Here is a 20,604-nt window from a genome sequence, read left to right as displayed (position 1 = left end):
TTCTTCATATATTCTAGAAAATAATTCTTTGAAAAATAGCTGGCAGAGTTTCACCTGATCTATACACTGTTTATTTACTGTTGATTGTTTCCATGGCAGTACAGAAGCTTTAAATTTGATTTGTGCTTGCAAGACAGGCACTGGAACCACTCAGCTACATCCCCAGCCCGACTATTGGTTTTTAATGTTGTTTTTTTAAATTCTTCATATATTCTAGAAAATAATTCTTTGAAAAATAGCTGGCAGAGTTTCACCTGATCTATACACTGTTTATTTACTGTTGATTGTTTCCATGGCAGTACAGAAGCTTTAAATTTGATTTATCCCACTTTTTTTTTCTTTTTATTGAGGTTATTGGTACAATCTAGGTATACAATACAATTACATTCATCATTGGGATTCTGTACCTTTACATAATAGTTCTTGATTCTCATTTTTTCCCTTGTCCCTGCCCTCCCTTCACCCCCTCCTCCCCTCCCCATTTACAAACACTTTATTTCCATTTTTTCAGTTTCTCATATTTTTTTCCTCTCCCTTATTACCTTTCCCCCACCCTTCCCACTTTCCTTACACCTTTATCCCTTTACTTCCTATTTCACATTATTTTCTGGGCTGTTGGAATTCTAAGCAGGAAGTCTATGTCTGTGCTTATGCCTTCAAGTGGTCTCCCTGTTTTCTTCTATCACTTTCGAAGTGGCAGATCTTATATTTAGGTCTCTGATCCATTTAGAATTCACTTTTTGTGCAGGGTGAGAGGTGAAGATCTATTTTCAGTCATCTCCACATAGATACTCAGTTTTTTCCAGCATCATTGTTAAAGTTGTCTCAGACTGGGGATTTAGCTCAGTGGCACTGCACCTGCCTTGCAAGTGTAAGGTCCTGAGTTCAATCCCTGGTGCCAAAAAAAAAAAGTTGTCTTTTCTTCAAAATATGCTTTTAGTCCTTTTTTGAAGAATCCGGCAGAGGCAGTTATGAGTTTCTTTGTCCTCTATTTTGTTTCATTGGTCTACATGTCTTTTTTTTGTGCCTGTACCATGCTGTTTTTGTTACTGTGACTTTGCATTGTATTTTGAAATAACATATTGTGTTACTTACAGCCTTGTTATTTTCCTAGTATTTAGTTTGAAAGCCATATTGGAGATAAAATTAATATTTCAAGAAGATTTATATTTCAGATGCGCCTCATCAAGTTGATAGGCTTTCAGGATAGATAACAGTTTCTGAATGTGAGTTTACTTTTTTCCCCCTTAATAAGTCAAGATTTTAAAAGACCTAGAAAATGAAAACAAGTGTTTACCATAAGTATATCCATAGGAACTTCTCAAAAATGAACTTCCCAAAAATGAACTTTTTTTTTTTGGCACCAGGGATGATCTTGGGACTTTACTCTTGCAAGGCAGGCAGTGGAACCACTGAGCTAAGTCCCTGGCCCAAAATGGAGTATTCTAATTGGTATTACTGTTTTATTATGAATTTTTTACCGTAATGTCCTTCAACAGAACAGTAGTGGTGAACCTATGGCATGCATGCTGCTTTCCTTTACTGTCACAAAATGCTTAGTTAGCTTTGTTTCCTTTTCATAAAGAAACACATGATAGAGTTCTCAGTATTCTGTAGAACTTCAAAGCCTTGGTACATTACAATTACAAATGAACAGTCCGAAAGCTGAAGGGTAGAATCCTTTTTTTCTCCCCCTACTTCCTACACACAAACCTCAGTTTCTTATTTTCTTTTTCTTTTACAACTTTTTGTGCACGTACCATATTGACATGTATTTAGGCTGTTTCTCATTTATAAAGACTGATCAGTGTATTTTCTGCATTTGTTTAGGAGTCAGATGGCCAGGGTTGCCCCTTCTGTCGTTGTGAAATCAAAGGAACAGAGCCCATAATCGTGGACCCCTTTGATCCCCGAGATGAAGGGTCCAGGTGCTGCAGCATCATCGACCCCTTTGGCATGCCCATGCTCGACCTGGATGATGATGACGACCGGGAGGAATCTTTGATGATGAATCGCTTGGCAAATGTTCGAAAGGTAAAGCTAGAAATCATGGGAGAAGATGTTGTTATAAATAGAATACATTTGAGTATATATGGGCTTGGGAAAGAGATTCATAAGTAACGTGAAAAATATAATTAGCGCTGACAAACTTACAAAACCATTGACTGAAAGCGAACTAATCTACTCCATTTACAGTGCTCACACCTAACCTTTATAATGACAGATGGTGAGAGTATTTGTAAAAAATTAAACATGTAAGATTGGAGTAACACTTTTGTGAAAAAAAATTGAAAAAGGAAATTACTACATTTGCTAATGGAAAACTAAACTTAATCGATATTCTTTGTTATGTATAAAAGTGTCTGATGCCATGATTTTCATAAGAGAAGGCCATCCTACTATTTTGTTTCTAAGAAAGAGGTCACATAAAATTTATCATTGTGAATTTGCTGGAGTCTGGATTTGCTCATCAATATATCAGTTCAGAAAATTGACTTCTAAGATTCACTGTGAGGAGGTGCTACTTCCCATTGGAGTTTATACAGCCAAGTTCATAAAAGTACATTTAGAAAACTTGAATGATTTACAAATCAGAATTGTAGTGGTCAGGATAGCTGGGCTCCTGGATATCAGGCTACCCTGTACAGAAATATAAATAAATTCTAGAGTACATTCAAAAGTTTTGTGTTCTAAAAATCAGGGAATGTGAAAGCAAGTATTATGCAGTTAGGGTACCCCTTGTTCTCTGGATTTGTGCAGGCAAGCCCAATCAGTCATGACACTCGCTCCTGCAGTGTTCATTCAGCCATTCGGCACAGTCCTCTGAAATTCCACTGTAGTTCATCAGACTTTGGCAGGTAACACGAAAAACTATTTGTCATCCAGGTGGAGATTTTGTTCATTGTGCACAGTCTACCTTTTTAGAATAATATTTGGTGCGGAGAAGAAACAAGGCATTTCTTAGGGTCACTTCCAGGCTGTGTCACACTTTGCCTGTGGCAAAATCCAGCATTTTCTGTTTTCCACTGTTCCATGCTGACCAAAGACACTCCCTTTTGCATGAATATTTCTCCATAGGAAAATATGTTGACATTACAAGGAGGCTACCCTGGATTTTGCTTTTTGAGCTAGAGTGATTTTTGTTCTTTGCATCATTAGTGTTTCATAAACTGCTCAAAGAGAAACTATTCTGTATTTTACCCTTTAATGCCAACAATTATATTTAGTTTTTATATTTAGTTTTGAATTATGCCATCTCTTTGACTCCAGAGATGGAACACAGGAAATCACTACATCTTAGCTACTCTAAAGAAAAAAATAAGGAAATAATCACAAACTAACACAGAGAATTGAAACTTGAATCTCAATACAACTAGAGTTCTGCTTTTAGGAAGACTTGGAATAAAGTTCCATTTCTATTAAAGATCACTACTGATGTCTGAGGTAGTTACTTAGCCTCTTCCTTTCCTCAGTTTTCTCACAGCAGCAGTGACTTCCACAAGAAGTGTTGTGAGGATTAGCTGACACCAAGGATTTTAGAACTCAGGGCAGTGTTGGGTCACTGAAATCACAAACATTTATTGTTTTATCACACATATCAACTAAATTTTTTTTCTCATTGAGTTTATTGGTACTTTTTAGGCATACAGTACAGTACATTGATCACTGGGATCTTGTACCTTTACATGACATGTCTTGCTTCTCATTTTTCCCCGTACCCCTGCCCTTCACCCCCTCTACCCTTCCCTATTTACAAAAACTTTGTTTCCATTTTTTCATTTTCTCATATTTTTTCTTACTCCCTTATTTTCTTTCCCCTATCCTAATACCATAGAGTTATATGGTATGTATTCTAGGATGTGTCTCATAATCTGTGTTAATAGAAATCATTTTATCCTCTGCATATGAGTAAGCTACATGTGGGGTACTGAGATTTGTTTACTGTTATCGAGAAGTCATGACTTTGGATACTGTCTCTGATCCTCAGTACAACCAAGTCACATATCTGAGCCTTGTTTCCATATCTGAAAAGTATAATACCCACTTCCCCAAGTTATTGAGAGGAGAAAATAGTATATGCTATCAATATTAGTTTCATTGATTTATTGCTTTGTTTTTTCAATTAACTGATGATAGTTTTTCATGTGGCATGATATATTTAAATGATTAAATACAGGTAACCTTGGTTTTATATCTTGGTCTGCAAAGTCTAAAATATCTGCTATGTGTCTCTAAGAAAACATTTGCAATCCTAGGTCTAGACACAGTATGCATTTAAAGGATGTTTATTGAATGTGAGTATAATAGAAAATGACAGAAAAATGGTTGAGAAATATGAACAGCTCAAGTGACCTATGTGGTGATACTCCCTAGCTAGGAAAAAGCTAGCATTTCAGTTTTCTTTACTAAATGGTTTTCTCCTTTCAGTGTTCATGAACAGGCAAGGGCTGAGGCTTTAAGAGTAATTCTCTTAAGAACTCAACTCCTAACAGCACATTCAGCAACGAGATTATCAGTGGATTAACCTGTTGATGTTGTTAGCATTGCTGTGGTCTGGACACGTCCCCAAGCCCCATAACTGAACAATTCTGTACTGGGGGATCAAGCCCTCAATATAAGATGGGGGGAGCAGTTATTTAACCCTAGCACATGGTCATTTTGACACAGTAGCTCTTCTGTCTGAATTTTCTTCCTCTGTGTTTTATAATCATTCTCTTACTACCTCATTCATTTCTTTTAAAACATTACATTTCCTCAACTCTAAGAGTGATTGTTAGTCATTATACAGCAGAATGTTTCTATGCTTTGATCTCAAATACTCATCTTTTTCTTTTATTAGCTAGATGTGAACTATATTGTAAAATTGTTTCTGCCTGTCTTAATCTTATTGCATTTTTTTAATTAGTAATGCTTCCATCATAACACAGAGAACCAAGTTGATTGTATATTTCTGTTACCATAGTGATATCCCATGGTTTGAGTTTATAAATAGTGGCATAGTGATCATACAGAATGTATTTTTAATATTTTTAATAAAATAAGTATACTTAGAGATAATTTTTTAGAAGCGAATAGAACCTAGAAGTCTATAAAACACTGAGCTGGTTGCCTTCCTCGGTAGAATGTGTATTTTATGCTTTAATTAGATGTTTTAGATTTTTCCTGAGTCTGTATCATGGCCTGAATTCTTAAGCTGTCCCATTTCCAATATAAATTGATCTAATGTGAGACCTCAGAGGCAATTCAGGTATTGACTGATAAGAATGTCATGATCTCTCTGACTTTAGTCAGATCAGAGATAAGAAAAGGAATCTGTTGCCACACAGAGATTTGCTTCAGTTTGCTGAAGATGGAAGGGAAGTCTTAATAGTTTATTATCATATGTTGATGGAACATATTAGTCAACATATATGTAAAGTTACATATTTTGATGGACTGAGTGAATAAATCTTGATTAATTCCTGTTATCTTAATCAGGATAGCTGTTTAAAATGGTATTTAAAAATCCTAATGAATGACTATTGTACTATAGAATAAAAACAGGTATGATCAGAGGTGAAGGAAGTTCTTTTTCATTTTTGTTTTAGATCCTTCTAGTGTTGCTTTTGTTAATTAAAAAAAATATATATGACTAATTAAAAACATTAATCTCATCATTGCTTTTCTTAATAATAATACTTTGTCATTGAAAGGCTGTTTGCCCATAAATTGGGTGCCTGGATAAAGAATAGTTTTTTTAATAAAATGGAGTACTACTCTCCATAAAGAATGAAAAACTAGAGACATTTATAGCTAAATGGATGCACATTGAGGTCATACTCTTAAGTGAAATAAATAGGACACACATGTGTAAATACTAAATAGTTTCTCTGGTAGGAGAAACTGTAAGTGTACATGAGGGCCAAAATGTATAATAGATAAGGTGAAATAGGAAGAAAGGGTTCAAAGGGGAAGGGCAAGGGGAAGTCACAGGGGTAGGGGAAAGAAAAGAAGGGAAAGGAATACATATAAGAAAAGGAAAAATAGAAACAAAGTCTTTGTAAATAGGAGGGATGGAGGGGTTGAAGGGAGGACAGGGAAACACAGGTAAAAAAACTCACAAGATAAATCATGTAAAGGCACACATTCCCATTGATGAATGTCATCACATTGTAAATCTAAAATGTACCAATAAACTTAATGAATTAAAAAAAAAACAGTCTTATTCTAAGGAAAGAATTCATATATACAGATTACAGAGTTACTGTAGTATTTTTAGAAAGATGTTACCTTCTTTATGTTTTTTATTTATATCCAACAACAAGACTAGAGTCCATGTTGGAATAGTAAGAACAAAACTTGTAAAAATGAATGCAAAATTAAAAATAGATGATCAGAATATGTAACGTGGCTTTCACTTGGAGTCAATTCCATCCCTTTAAACATATTGGAACTTTTTTTGGTTTAAGTAATGACAGAAAGATGGAAGATAATGCTGGCACAGAGAGGGCAGGGACAAGAAATGCTCACCATGGGATATTGCTACCCAAAAAGAATTATTCTGACCATGTGCCAGTCTGGCCTCTCCCCTTGTGCTGTCCTCATGTGAAGTTGTAGATTACAAGAGGCCATCTTAGGTGCAGGTTCATTGGTGACATTTACTTGCATTCTCTTCACTGTCTTTCCTTAAAGTTCATCCTGTAAAATAGTGGTATTTTCCGTATTTATGAAGGAAGAAGGCATGCCTCATCCATGTGCTATGTGGTGTTATAGGTGGTGGTGAAGACATTGTTGCATAGTCCTCGAAAATTGAGCATAAAGCATAGTAGGAAACTCAAGTCTTGCATTCTGCTTTGATTCCAGCTGCTGTTGCAGAGTGTCAGGTTTCAGAAGGCTGGGGCTTGCCTTATTTTTCCCTTCCTTCTCAGAGACTCACATAAGGCCTGCCATGCAGTAGGCCCTTGAAAAAGACATTTGCTGAATGATTAATGGTGACACTGTTTTCCATTCTTAGCAAGAGCTGTCTTCCCTGGAGCTGTGTTGTCTCAGTTAAGGATTTAGTTTTGCAATTAGTATCTATGTGCTTTACATTATATTTAGGAAGAATAAATATTAGAACTGTATTGATTTAGCAAGCAGCTGGTTATTTTCCTTAAATATATTCTGTCTAGTTATAATTTCATTGCATGGTTGCCTAAAATAATTTACTGTAAAAATATTTTTCATGTTTGAAAATGCGAAGTTGCCAATATGTCAGCTGAAATACTGTTTTAAGGATTAAAAAATTTAGATAAGCTGACAGTGTCCTTATTTTCTGTACTATAGGTAAATTAAAATAATTAAGTATTCTCTAAGATATGGAGAAGAGCTCCAGTAACCAAACAGTAATTGTCTCTTGCACAAATCAACTTTACTGGGAGGAGTAAGGGTCTCACATGAAAGTATTTCAGTGACTGAAATTTGCTCCTTTAATTCCTAGAATGCTCTTGTTTCTCAGCTGTTTTTATGGAAATATTTCTGAATTATATGTCAGACTGTTCCTTGCCTTCTCAGAATTGCTTATACAGCTGAGTGAAGCAAAGGACATAAAGAGCCGCTAGTCAACATGACGTATTTCTGAAAGCTTACATTTTGCTTTAAGATTTAAGGATGAATTGAGTGAAGAAAGTGAAACCACACATTTAATTTAAAGTCACATATATATTTGGATCAAGATGCCCAATTCATATAAATGCTTAAAGTCAGATATGGAACTTCAAAGAAATCTGAGGGGTATGGTGGCTGGTTACAGGCCAGAAGATCATGTCTCTCCTCTTAGAGGAACTTCAAGTAAAAGCAGTATTGCTGTGTAGTCAGGTTTATTATTTTAATAGAGCAGTGCCCTCAAGATTGTTACCATGTGTGAGACTCTTCATGATACTTTTAAGATAGACTAACCCTCTTTCCTTGATCTCTTCTCTGTCAAACCTTAAAGAGAAGTCACTTCCTCCAGTTGGTATTGCTCTATTTATGTTTGTTTTCCTCTTCTTTATTGCTTTGAATTTGTAGTTTCTGCAAATTTCTAGAACTTAGTTATTAATTCAGCTTCACATTACACACAGATCAAATACTCATATCCTTAGGTTCCAAGATGCCCCTACTCTTCCTATAGAAAAACATGCAACAGAATCTTCTACATCAGGGCTGGCCGACCACCTGACAGGGTTTGGTGGAGGATAAGAGACTAACACAGACAGAGAGAGAACAAAGTAATGTGTAAGCAGGGGACCAGGATGGTCACAGCTCTTCTTAGGCAAGACCACAAGGTCAGACTTGTCAGTATTCATTGTTTACAAAACATAGCAGGGGGCATAAAGGGAGATCTAGGGAACAGCAGAGTGTGAGGCACTAATGAGAGGCTTGTAAATGGGAGGAAGGATGCATTCTTGTGAAGGACTGGTCTTAGTTAACAAGCCACCTGTGGTATCTTTAGCTAACTTTTCATGTGGGAGAGCAGCTGCACAAGAGTCCTAAGTCCTCAGCTGCAGAGTCCTTACTATCGGAGACATCACAGTATCATCGATTATTGAGATCTCAAGTGTGACTGTTGGCATAGGGAGCTCTATTTCCTTATACCAGCTGAAGGCTCATATTGTAAATCACATAGGCCTAGGATCGACTCATAGTTTAATTAATAGCCAATTTATAAGCCAATTCAATAATATTTTATAGCCTCCCCAACATGGGTTCAAGCTGGCCTTCTGCACCCCTATTTAGAGAACTTTCCTATTTCATGCTAAATTTCTTCCAAAATTTCTATTAAGGCTTCTGGAAGCATGATCATGGGTAAGCAAGAAATGATCATATTGCTTTTGTACTACATGTTATACAACCTTTTTTTTTAATATCTAAAAGTGACCAAATGATAAAGCTACTCCAAAATGGAAAACACAAGACATTTTTTTGTATGCTCTAAGCTACGTTATGTGATATGTTTGTAGGAGGTACTGTAGTATATATCTTCTGTATAATATCTATATGGGCTATTTCAAATACTTTTCAGTATATTCACAAATTAATATGAAAAAGTAAGAACCAACACAATAGTTAACAGCAAGAAAAATATACTTAGAACATGTGATAAAATTTTATCAATGCCCTTCATTAATTTTTATGCATTTAGGAAAAAAAACATTGATTCTGAGTCCTTCTCATTGTCCTTGTTATAATACATGTGTCTTACCTTGTTCAGATATGAAAGTTTATTAAGAAAAAATTTAGCTAGAAGTATAAAATTGGCTTTGATTATCTCTGGGATTGTCAGAACTCTCATTAGTGATAGGAAAGGCTTTCGTTTATTCTGTTTTTATAAAGCCTGAATAGGCTTGAAGTTTCTTAGCAAATGTTTTGCCATTTCCATAATAATGGATCTTATTAAAGCTTTTAAAAATCATTCTTTAAAGGTGTGGATAAAATGAAGAGTGACTGAAATAACATTGAGTCCCCATTATCATTAGTAATTGCTGAGTGTGCTGTAATGCGCTTTTGGCTGCTTTACTTCTTGGGCTTTTCTGTCAGGATTTTATGTTAAAATTGCACATGTGAACCCTTCTATTCCTATGGTAATTATTCACATTTCATTTTAAGCACCAAGAAGATACTGTGAATTTTGTCAAAGAAATAGCATTTATTTCCTAAAGCAAAGGGCTAGAAAAAAATGCTGAGTATATAGCCATAACACAATTCAGTGTGTTCTGTACATTTCTAGAGACCCCCAGGTTTTAGTTTGTAAAAGATGTACTCATCAGGGGCTGGGGATTTATCTCAGTGGCACTGTGCCTGCCTTGCAAGTACAGGTCCTGAGTTCAATCCTTGTTACTGAAGAAAAAAAATAGATGTATTCATCAGCTATCAGTACTAAAGAATTGAAGATAAGTCAATAGACATGTACTGGTGTGATAGGTGTATTATCCTACAGATAGACATATTATTCTACAGGTAGAAATCAAGGCAGGCCCAACCTTTGCACTTTGAAAGCCATTAAGTGAGACAAAAGATAATCTATTCTAAATTTCTTGAAAAAACTGTAATACTAGGATTTTTAAAAGTAAGGATTATTTCAAATCAAAATGAAGATAACTGTGCTAATCAGTATCATGTAGTTTGAAAGGATAGTTTCTTCTTTCCCAACTTTAATGATTGTATAATAAATTCTGTATAATTTTTATTTAATTCTGTTTACATGCTTCATTAATCTCGCCATAATTTTTGTCTTTTTCTCATCTTGTGTTCAAGACATCTCTGATTACTTGCTTCAAATTAAAATATGTGTGCTTAAAGTCTTTGTGAAATTGCTGTATGGTAGTGAAAAATTGAGAATGCATGCTAACAGAATGATTATATAAGTGATGATACATTAAAATTATGTTCATAAAGGCTTAATAGCATTATTTTCATATAATGCTAATCAATACAGCATAAGTTTTAAATTTGTATTTGGGATGAGTAACAATCATCAAATGCTATAGGTAGATTTTTTTTAAAAACATCATTATATTTTTATAGCTTCAAAATTTAGTGAAAGTGATGTTCCTTATATTAGAAAAAAATTAAAATGAACAGAAAAATCATACACAAAGAGATGGGTATCAAAGGCAGTAAAACCCATTTATTATGGTGCTTTGACAACATGTATCGCTTTAAACTTATGAGCACAGATTGTTCTTAAACTACTTTTTCTAATATAAGTTAATATTTCTGTATCTGAGATACTAAGCAATTTGAGGTAAAGTCAATTCTAAATTTTTTCTGATGGTCAGTATTAGTAACTACAAGTAATCAGACAAGCTATTTGGCTTTGAATGCACTGTAAGACTTTAAGTCATTGTGTTATTGCTGCTTTGTTAAGTATGATAGTGAGACGAACTTTTTGAGACAAAAGAAATAACAAGTTTGGGATACTGTTACAGCTTATATCTGGATGTCCCCCCCAAAGCCATATGCACTCATGCATAGATAGGGCTTTTGGTAGTGACTGAATCATGGCTGGACCTATCCACTGATTTGTTTCACATAGTGAGTGTGGGTGATGAATTTACTGAAGAAAGAAGACCCACCATGGGTATGGGGCACCAACCAATAGGTTTATAGCCTTCATGGAAAAAAAGGGAAAAAAGAATGGAATCTTACTGTTTCCTGCTACCCTGTCACAAACTGTTTCACCTCTGCCATGCCACCCTGCCTTTGAGCCAAGCTACTATGGACTGAATGAAACCTCTACAAACTATGGGCTAAAATGAACCTTTCCTGCTTTAACTTGTGGATGTCTGGTATCTTGTCTCAGCAATGAGAAAGTAACTAGGACACACTTTTTATTTTTATTTTTTTCTTTGGGTTTTTTGAGACTGGGTCTCACTATGTAGTTGAGACTGACCTGGAACTTACTGTGTAGCCCAGGTTGGTCTCGAACTCACAGTGATCCTCCGGCCTCAGCAGGATCCTGAGTGCTGGGATTATGCCACCACCCCTGGTTGACACACTTTTTATTTAAAGGTATCTGCTGGAATTACTCTTTTGTAGTGAAAACAACAAGTTGTGACTGGAATTTTGGAGTTGTGTTATTTTTGTCCTTTCCTCATCAATATGGTATTTCTAACTAAATAAAGATTAAATGTTGCATGGCTTTTATTTTATAATGCATCATTCAATTTTATTTACTAGCTTCATGAAATAGATTATCCTTATTCTATAACAAGACTACATAGTATTTTAAGGCTTTAGTAAATATTTGTGTAGAAAAACTGTAAACTATTATGTATATTAATTTTTGTTTTCTTAAAAAATTATTGTTCTTTGTAATCAGTTGAGATTGGACATTAGTTTGGTAGTTAGCACACCATAAAATTCACATTCCAATCATGAGTGTATAATATGTATCAAAAATTGAGTTGTTAAAATTTAATTGAATGCTTTTCTACTTTTCTTCTCTGTGTGTTGCATACTTGTGCATTAAGTCTGCATTTTTATACAGAATGGAGATGATAGTGCTTGAAAGGAACACTGGACAAATCATTAGTGGTCAAATTAGACTATTTCAGTCTTAGAATTGAAAATTGAGCCAAGAGATTAGTTCCATGTTCCTTGTAGTGGTTGTTTTTGTCTAACAAATGCCATTATCCTGTTGGCCTGAATGACTTTAGGGTGGAGGTAAGAGCAATGAAAGGAGGAGGCATGAGGACTGAGGAAGGTAGCTGATTATGGAGGCACTTTAGGGGTGATAGCAAGGTAAGTTGCAGCATCCTCTCTCTTGTTAGCATTCCTTTGAGACAGCTTGCATCAGGAAAATGCTCTTACTCTAGAATCAAACTCCTTTAAAAATGCCAATAAAAATCCAAGTAAAGAAGAAATGGTTTCTATCTTTGTTCCTTTTTTAACTTTGGAAGAAAAATGGTCAGACTTTCATTCTTTTCTTTAAAGAGATCTGGTAAATCTTGATGTGATGAATTTTTAATATTCTACTATTATAGACAGCTAAATTAGTTATAAATATAGGCAGTTAGACAGGGATGGGCCCTCAGCACAGAAGACAATTGTGGCCAGAGGCACATTCACTGAAGGCAAGGCTTCAAGAAAAAGAGGACCAACTACATTCACATTCTTCCCCAGGGATGAACAACAGTGGTTGATATTATGAATAGGCATCAATCACCTCGGGTGGGGACCAAAACTTCCCTGGCCCTTTCCTTCTGGGAAAAACCTTGTTCCTTCCATATATGCTTGCTGTGTGACTTGCTTCCCCATTTGATCCCCATTTAATCAATATTACCTAAGCAACTATGCTTGTTATAATGTTATTGGTTGACCATAATTCTGTTCCACCTCATACTTACTTGTGATTTCCCATTAGATCAGTATTACCTAAGTGATTTGTAATCTTATTAGTTGACTGTAGTTTTGTCCCACCTTGAACTTACCTCAACTCCTGGCTTTGCTCAGTAAAACACCCTTGAGAAGCAGGATGGGCCAGCAACCCCCTTTCTGGATCCCCTTCTGTCTCTTAGACAGAAGCTATCTTCCTCTAAATAAATTCTTCCTACACTTAACCTTCATTGTTCCTAGAATTCATTCTTTGATTTTCAAGAACATGACTCAGTGTTTACAACATCTGGCAGGTTGGGAGCTATATTTCCCTTATATTATTTTGAGGTCCATATATCGTATGCCCTATATCATAAGCACTTAATTATATGGGCTGGCTTGTTTGACATTGTATGTGGTTTCCTTTCTCTTTAAATTTTTCAAATAGTACAGAAAGATGTAATTTGTGGTTATGCAGCTGTTACAAATGACCTGTTATGTGAAAATTGTCTGCTAATAATGTTTACAAATTTTCTTGGTGTTTCAATTTTACCAATAATAAAAGTCAACGCACAGGTTTTATATTCTTAACTATAGAGTTGTTTTTAAGAATAGCAAAAGGCTCAGCAAATAATGCTGAGCTTTCCTTCAAAAGGACATTGGTAAATACACTTGCATGGGTATTTTACTATAATTTAGAACTCAGGGAGATTAATAAATGATGCTGCATTTATTCCATTTATCAATAAAGATAATTTTTGTTCTTTACCTAAGTATTCCTTTCATAAAATTCTAACTAAGCCAACTTAAAGACACTGTAATTGTTGAAAATTACTTTGTTTTTCAGGAGGTATAATCACCTTTTGAAGACAGTATGAATTGTGCTAAGGAAAATCTGTTTTCCAAGTACATTCGCAGAGTTTCAGAGCATCTTCTGGTTTGAGTGCCCAAAAGTTCAAGGTTATTACATTGATACACTCATTGGTTAGGATAACTGTTGTTATTATATACTTTCAGTATAATATTGAATATAGTAACTGCTTAAATATGAGTAATTGATCCAGTGTGGGGCAAACGTGAAGCTTTAATGGTGGTGCGAGCTATTGGCTCTGTCAGAATTCTGTGTCCTGCTTCAGATAATGAGGAGAGTAGAAAAATACAAAGAAAACTGCTTGGAAGAGTTTAGGTCCTGTTAAGCACTCTTTGCAATTTGAGGTATCTCTGCAAGTAACAAAGAGTAGTCCTGTGCATTCTTTGGTAATATAAAAACAGTTGGGCTATTTACTTAGGAAGAGATTTGCTTTTTTATTTCTTTATAAAGGAGAGTAGACAGATCAACAGAGCATTTTTTGTAAGTAACAGTCCTGCTAGTTCTTAGTGTATGTAGTGTGTTTTATTGGGAGTGGTGGAGAGGCAGGCAGATAACCTGTGACACTTCCTAGTCTGTAGTGCTGCACTCTGTGATGCAACTGATTTCACATCACAAAGCCTTTCTCTTCTGTCTGTGACAGTTTGGGCACTGACGTAGCTCCAGAAGGTTCACATTTATGACTATGACACCCTGCAACGTTTTGGATAGAATTGTAATTTGTTAATGATTGGCTTGTGTTAAAACAGTTTAGGACTTGAGACTCAACTTTTCCAGTTTGGTAACAATAATAAGTGTTTTAAACTTATCATAGCAAGCTAGGAGCTAGATGAAGGAGAATCATGAGATTACTAAGAGATGATTCTTAAAATTGTGTAAAATTGTGTCTGATTTTATTGAACTACTTCAAGTAATTTGACACCAATTGAAGCATTTTTGAGGCATGTTTGAGGTAGAAGCCTCTGTTTGGCCACTGAAATTTATTCATTTTCTTTTAAAATCAATTGATAATATTTGTACATACTTCAATACATTTATTCAATATGCAATTATCAAATCAAGGTAATTAGTAGTTCCATATCCTCAGACATTTGTAATTTCTGTTTGTTGGCAAACCTGGAATTACTCTCTTTTAGTTATTCTGGAATATATAATTATTGTAGACTTTCTTACCCTGCTACGCTTCGGAACCCTAGAACTAATTCCTTTTATTAACTGTATCTTGGTACCCATTACCTAAACTTTCTGTTCCCAATACCCTTCCTAGCTTCTAACAACCACTGTTCTATGTTCTACTTTATGTGAAGTCAACTTTTATAAACTTCTTTATGGATTAGGAATATACAGGTTATGTCTTTTTTGTGTCCATTATTTTGTTTAATGTCCTATGCATGTTGAGACTCATGAAAGGATTGCATTATATATCATGGCTGAATAATATTCCATTTTGTATTTATACCATTTTCTTTACCATTCATTTGTCGATAGACACTTTAGTTGATTTCTTGTCCTAGATATTGTGAATAGTGCTGCAAGATATATGGACAGACAGATACCTCTTTGACTATGATAGATACATAGATAGATAGATAGATAGATCTCATAGTACAAACATTTTTAAAAGCCTTTACAAGGGGGAGTGTAACTCATCACTTCTTAAATATGGTTTTATACAGTGATATTATAAAGATTATACCATGCAAAGGGAGAGAAAAAGAAACTTGACAGTAAAGAAACCTAATAATAACACCCCAGGCCGATGATCAGTGTCAACATCACCAGTGATAAGTCATGTTCATAAAGTGGATGCTTCCTATAATGTGGTCTAAAGAGCAGTTTACTCTTTTTTTTTTTGTTTTTTGGTACCGGGTATCAAACTTGTGTCCCTGTGTTTGCAAGGCAGGCACCAGACCACTGGGCTAAATCCCTGGCCCTAGAGCAGTTTACTCTTGTGTTCCTCTTCCAAAAAATTTGCAGCTCCAGTGTAAACATAGAGAAGTATCACACAAATGCCCATAAGGAGACATTTTATAGACTTATCTCCCCCAAATTCCAAAACTGACGTGGTTATAAGAAATAAGGAGTATGTAAGAAATTGTGAGAGCTAAGAGGAAACTAAGAGAAGGTGATGACTAAAATGAATTTATTACCATAGGTGCAAACCTGGAGCACAAAAGAAACAGGTTAAAAAAAATCTTTATAAATTACCAATTTTAGCTAATTAAAAAATATATTAACATAGCAATATAGATGTGAACACAGGTTAGTGCATCTCATTTAAAGACAATGGCTAAATATTTGACAGTGTTGCTGGAATTCAAATTAAATTATCATAACATCAACTACTTTTTATAAGGATGAGTAACATTAGGAGGCAATGACTTTAAGATCAAGCGATCAAAGTATGATAGATTAATGTAGTAGTTGTAAAAACCAAGCTTAATCTTCAAAGAGCTAATAACTTAACCTTGAAATGGAAACTGGCTGGTATTTCAGAACAGAATGTCATTTGTCCTAGTGAGGCTTTTATACCAAATAGCAATCAGGTTATGTATGTTACAACACGTACATGAACCCAAACTTCCAAATTGGGGAGTGTTGCATATACATAAATCACAGTTCTTTATACTAGCTTTTTGATGTTATTTTATCTACCAGACAGGATGGAAAAACAGTAGCATAGAAACATGTCAGTTTTTAGCACAATTACATTCTTTCTTAGACTTAATTGTTTTCAAGGAAAAACACTGAACTTGAGGATTTATTTTCCATCTGAAGATTAAGAAAAATCCTAAATATAGTTATTTTTAAAATTCTGACTTAATTGGTTTAAAAAAATAGTATGCACTAGATACATATTTCATATAGAACAAAGCAATTTGTAAGTTTTAGAATGTGCAGTGTTTTGAGAAAATTTTATAATATAGATAAGTAAGACCAGCTTCTTGCAGAATGTCTATCTATCGATCTTTTCATAATCCTGTCCTTGAGGGATAATGTGAGCTCCAGTTTTTTTGTTTGTTTGTTTCCATAAATATACAGTAGCAGACCCTTAACCACACTGGGCACTTTCTTAAGAACTGAAGGATGTACATTGTACATACTACACAACAGCAGCATCTTGTTTTTTAATTCTAGTGCACTGACCGGCAGAACTCACCAGTCACATCACCAGGATCCTCTCCCCTTGCCCAGAGAAGAAAGCCCCAGCAAGACCCACACCAGATCCCACACCTCAGCCTGCCACCAGTGCCTCCTCGCCTGGATCTGATTCAGAAAGGCATAGTCCGCTCTCCCTGTGGCAGCCCAACTGGTTCACCAAAGGTAAATCAGTTTCATTAGCAGAACACCATATGTGACAATTACTTGCTTGGGTTCTTTGAAGTCACATTACTCAATTCCTTGTGTGTTTTAGTTGTTTATGAACAACTTTGATGGGTTTATCATTTTTTATGGTGATCCAGCTATCATATTCTTCACTTTTATAGAAGTTGCATAATTCTTCAAAAAGAGCACATTGTAGCCTCCTGATTTGTTAAAATAAATAGCAGTATACATATAGTCATTGTGTAAAATGAATTTAAAAGGTCATTATATGCATTAAAATAATTTGCATGCTGTTATCAAATGATATTTTATACTCATTTTCATAATGTCATGACAAGAAAAATGTAATGGGAGTATATTTGCATAAGGGCTTAAGGTGTGATAAATTATCACCCATGTCTGAAGGTGACTCACAAGGGAGAATTATATGTACTTTTTATACCTAGAGGAATTAATTACAAGGAATTACAATATTTGTAAAGTAATTACATTCCTGTTTAATATTAAAGACATAATTCTAACTATATTTAAGCCCACAGTCTATTTTAGTTTTATGTGTATTATGTTTTCTAAATTTGATAATAGGGGTACATTTGATATTTTGCTTTATTAAATGAGTTAATTCCATTTGGTAATATGCTTCAGAGTCTAAAATTAGTAGGCATTACAATATTTTTAGTAGTATTTGGTTTTCCTACCTTATAGTTAACTTGATTTTAAGCTCATGAATACTTACAAGGATGTGACTTAGAATTATATAAACATACAGATTCCTTTTTCTCTAATCTTCCCTAGTATTAAAAGCATAAATCATTCATCAGATGAACTATATAAATAATAATCAAAAGCTACTTCAGCAGCATGGTGGTTTATGCTTGTTATCTGGGAAGCTAAGCAGTAGGACTGTAAATTTGGCCCTAGTTTGTGCCCCTCAGTGACTTAGGGAGACTGTATTAAAACAGTAAAAAAGGGCTAGGGATTTAGCTTAGTGAGAAGACCCCAGGTTCAGTCCCCAGGCCACATACACACATGAGCTAGAAAGGTACATAGCTTCAGTATAGAAGTTGCCCCATACCTGTTCTACTATACTTTAATTTAAAAAAATGAAAAAAAATCTTCCAGAAGTACTATAAATCTAGTTTCTATTTTAAAATGTGAAGCAGTGGCAACAACTTTGATGAATTTCTTCTGTCTCTACTAATTCAAGAAAATGTACAAAAAATAAACTATTGGTATATTTTAAAGTCAGTTATTTAATACCGGTTTTCTGTTTTTTTTTTCCTGTATTGCTTATATAACAGCATTTGCATTTACCTGTTCACTCCTACAATTAATACTAGTTAAATTAATCATTATTGTCTTAAACTTTTTCATTAGTTGTAAAAAGAAGCTTATTAAAAGATGATGTCGACATATGGAGATACCTCAAAGAGCTGGGACTAGAGGTTCCATTTGACCCAGCCATCCCTCTGCTGGGTATCTTTCCAAAATAATTAAAAGAACCATACCACAGTGATGTATGCACACCAATGTTTATAGCGGCACAGTTTATAATAGCTAAAACTGGGAAACAGCTCATTTGCCCATCAGTTGGATTCTGGATAAAGAAGATGTGGTTTTTCTATAAAATGGAATACTACTCACCCATAAAGAATGAGATATTAGAGTCATTCATAGGAAAATGGATACTTATTGAGGATATACTCAAGTGAAATAAATAAGCCACACGTGTAAATACTGAATCGTTTCTCTGGTGTGAAAAACTATAATAGTACACAAGATCCTAATGAGATAATTAATAATGTGAAATAGGAAGAAAAGGGCTAAAGGTGTAGAGAAAGTGGGAAAGGTGGGGGAAAGGTAATAAGGGAGAGGAAAAAATATGAAAAAATGGAAATAAAGTGTTGTAAATGGGGAAGGGAGGAGGGGGTGAAGGGAGGGCAGGGACAAGGGGAAAAAATGAGAATCAAGTCCTGTTATGTAAAGGTACAGGATCCCAATAATGAATGTAACTGTATTGTATACCTAGATTATACCAATAAACTCAATAAAAAGAAAAAACAAGGTGATGTAGATATCTAATAATGCTCCATTATGGCTTAGAAAGTACATTGATATACTGGTGTGGAATCCTGAATGCACAGTCCAACTTTTAGTTAGTTTTGTTTTGTGTTGTATTTCCTCTTGTACTTCTTTAGTCTTCTCCTTGCATGGTGAGAAAACAAGATAAGCCGCTCCCAGCACCACCTCCTCCCTTAAGAGAGCCACCACCCCCTCCTGAGCGACCTCCCCCAATCCCACCTGAAAACAGACTGAGCCGCCACTTGCAGCATGTGGAGAGTGTGCCTTCCAGGGACCAGCCTATGCCTCTCGAAGCCTGGTGCCCTCGGGATGTGTTTGGAACCAATCCGTCTGTGGGATGTCGCATCCTGGGGGATGGCTCTCCAAAGCCCGCAATCACAGTGAGCTCCAGTGTAAATGGAAGGCATGGTAGAATGGGCTCTGATACAGTGCTTATGAGGAAACACAGGCGCCATGATTTGCCTTCAGAAGGAGCCAAGGTAAGAAATCAGAAGCTCATTAAAAGTTGAACTTAAAAGAAGTCAGTAAGAAGCTTCTAGGTAATGATATAATTTTAATATGTAGACAATAGACAATTTGCCAGAGATTTATCTCACTTTCCTTATTTCATGTGCTAGAGAGTTGTTCCATTAATAACTGAATAATTTAATGGTAGAACCAGCATTCTGTTTTTTTAATTCTCCCTGTTCTACCAAAATTGAAAAAAGTTGTGTGTGTGTGTGTATGTATGTGTGTGTATAATTAGTCTTGCAATTACTTGTTATTGCATAAGACAGTTATACTTTAGGCACTGAGCTTAAATGAACTTCTCACATACTTAAAAATTACAAAACTTGGCAGGGCATGGTGCATACCTGTAATCCCAACACTCAGAAGGCTAAGGCAGGAGAAAACACCCAAGTTTGAGGCCAGCCTGGGCTACATAGTGAGTTCAAGGCCAGTCTGAACTACCTAGCCAGACCGTGTCTCAAGAAACCCTAAACAAGCCAGGCGTGTTGGCGCATGCCTGTAATCCCAGCACTCGGGAGGCTGAGGCCAGAGGATCGCTGTGAGTCTGAGACCAGCCTGGGCTATATAGTGCGTTCCAGGTCAGTCTCAACTACGTAGTGAGACTCTGTCTCAAAAAACTAAACTAACTCACTAACTAAATAAATAAAAGAAACCCTAAACAACAAACAAAGTTAAAAACTTTTCTTCATTCTTACAAAATAAGCTCTTTCCTCATGAAACTGAGATTCTCAAGCCTAAATCTGGACGTGAAGGATATCTCCACTATTTATGTGTACAAGTTGGAATTTAAAGGTCCTTATATCCCCTAGGCAAAGATGTGCTATAATGTAATGATTTCTGATGTTTACTCTCATGTTTTTGTTTGTTCAGTCAGACCATTGGCTTCTTCTGCAGGAAGTTTTCTCTGTTTTGAAATGGTGATATTAAAGTGGTACCATCTATATTGGTCATAAGTGGTTATTTTAGGAGGTATAATCTGGAGTTGGTCAGTTACTCTCATA

At 35.3% G+C, this 20,604-nt stretch overlaps 1 protein-coding gene across 10 annotated transcripts in view; it reads left to right on the top strand.

The window, feature by feature from the left end:
- The window catches only part of Cblb (Cbl proto-oncogene B), a 207,498-nt gene that overhangs the window by 139,234 nt on the left and 47,660 nt on the right, over positions 1 to 20,604 (top strand). For 9 of the 10 annotated variants that reach the window (XM_033768105.1, XM_033768104.1, XM_033768103.1 and 6 more), the window contains exons 10-12: positions 1,831 to 2,034; positions 16,823 to 17,008; positions 19,210 to 19,572. In XM_033768105.1, the coding sequence (XP_033623996.1) occupies positions 1,831 to 2,034; positions 16,823 to 17,008; positions 19,210 to 19,572 (753 nt within the window). The remainder of the gene's footprint in view (positions 1 to 1,830; positions 2,035 to 16,822; positions 17,009 to 19,209; positions 19,573 to 20,604) is intronic. The other variant, XM_033768106.1, reaches the window with a different exon arrangement.

Source organism: Fukomys damarensis, unplaced genomic scaffold (genome assembly GCF_012274545.1).
Source record: "Fukomys damarensis isolate Sample0158 unplaced genomic scaffold, DMR_v1.0_HiC HiC_scaffold_24, whole genome shotgun sequence".
Lineage (NCBI taxonomy): Eukaryota > Metazoa > Chordata > Mammalia > Rodentia > Bathyergidae > Fukomys > Fukomys damarensis.
The sequence above is the reverse complement of the archived record's forward strand: the minus strand, read 5'-3'. Positions and strand labels throughout refer to the sequence as shown.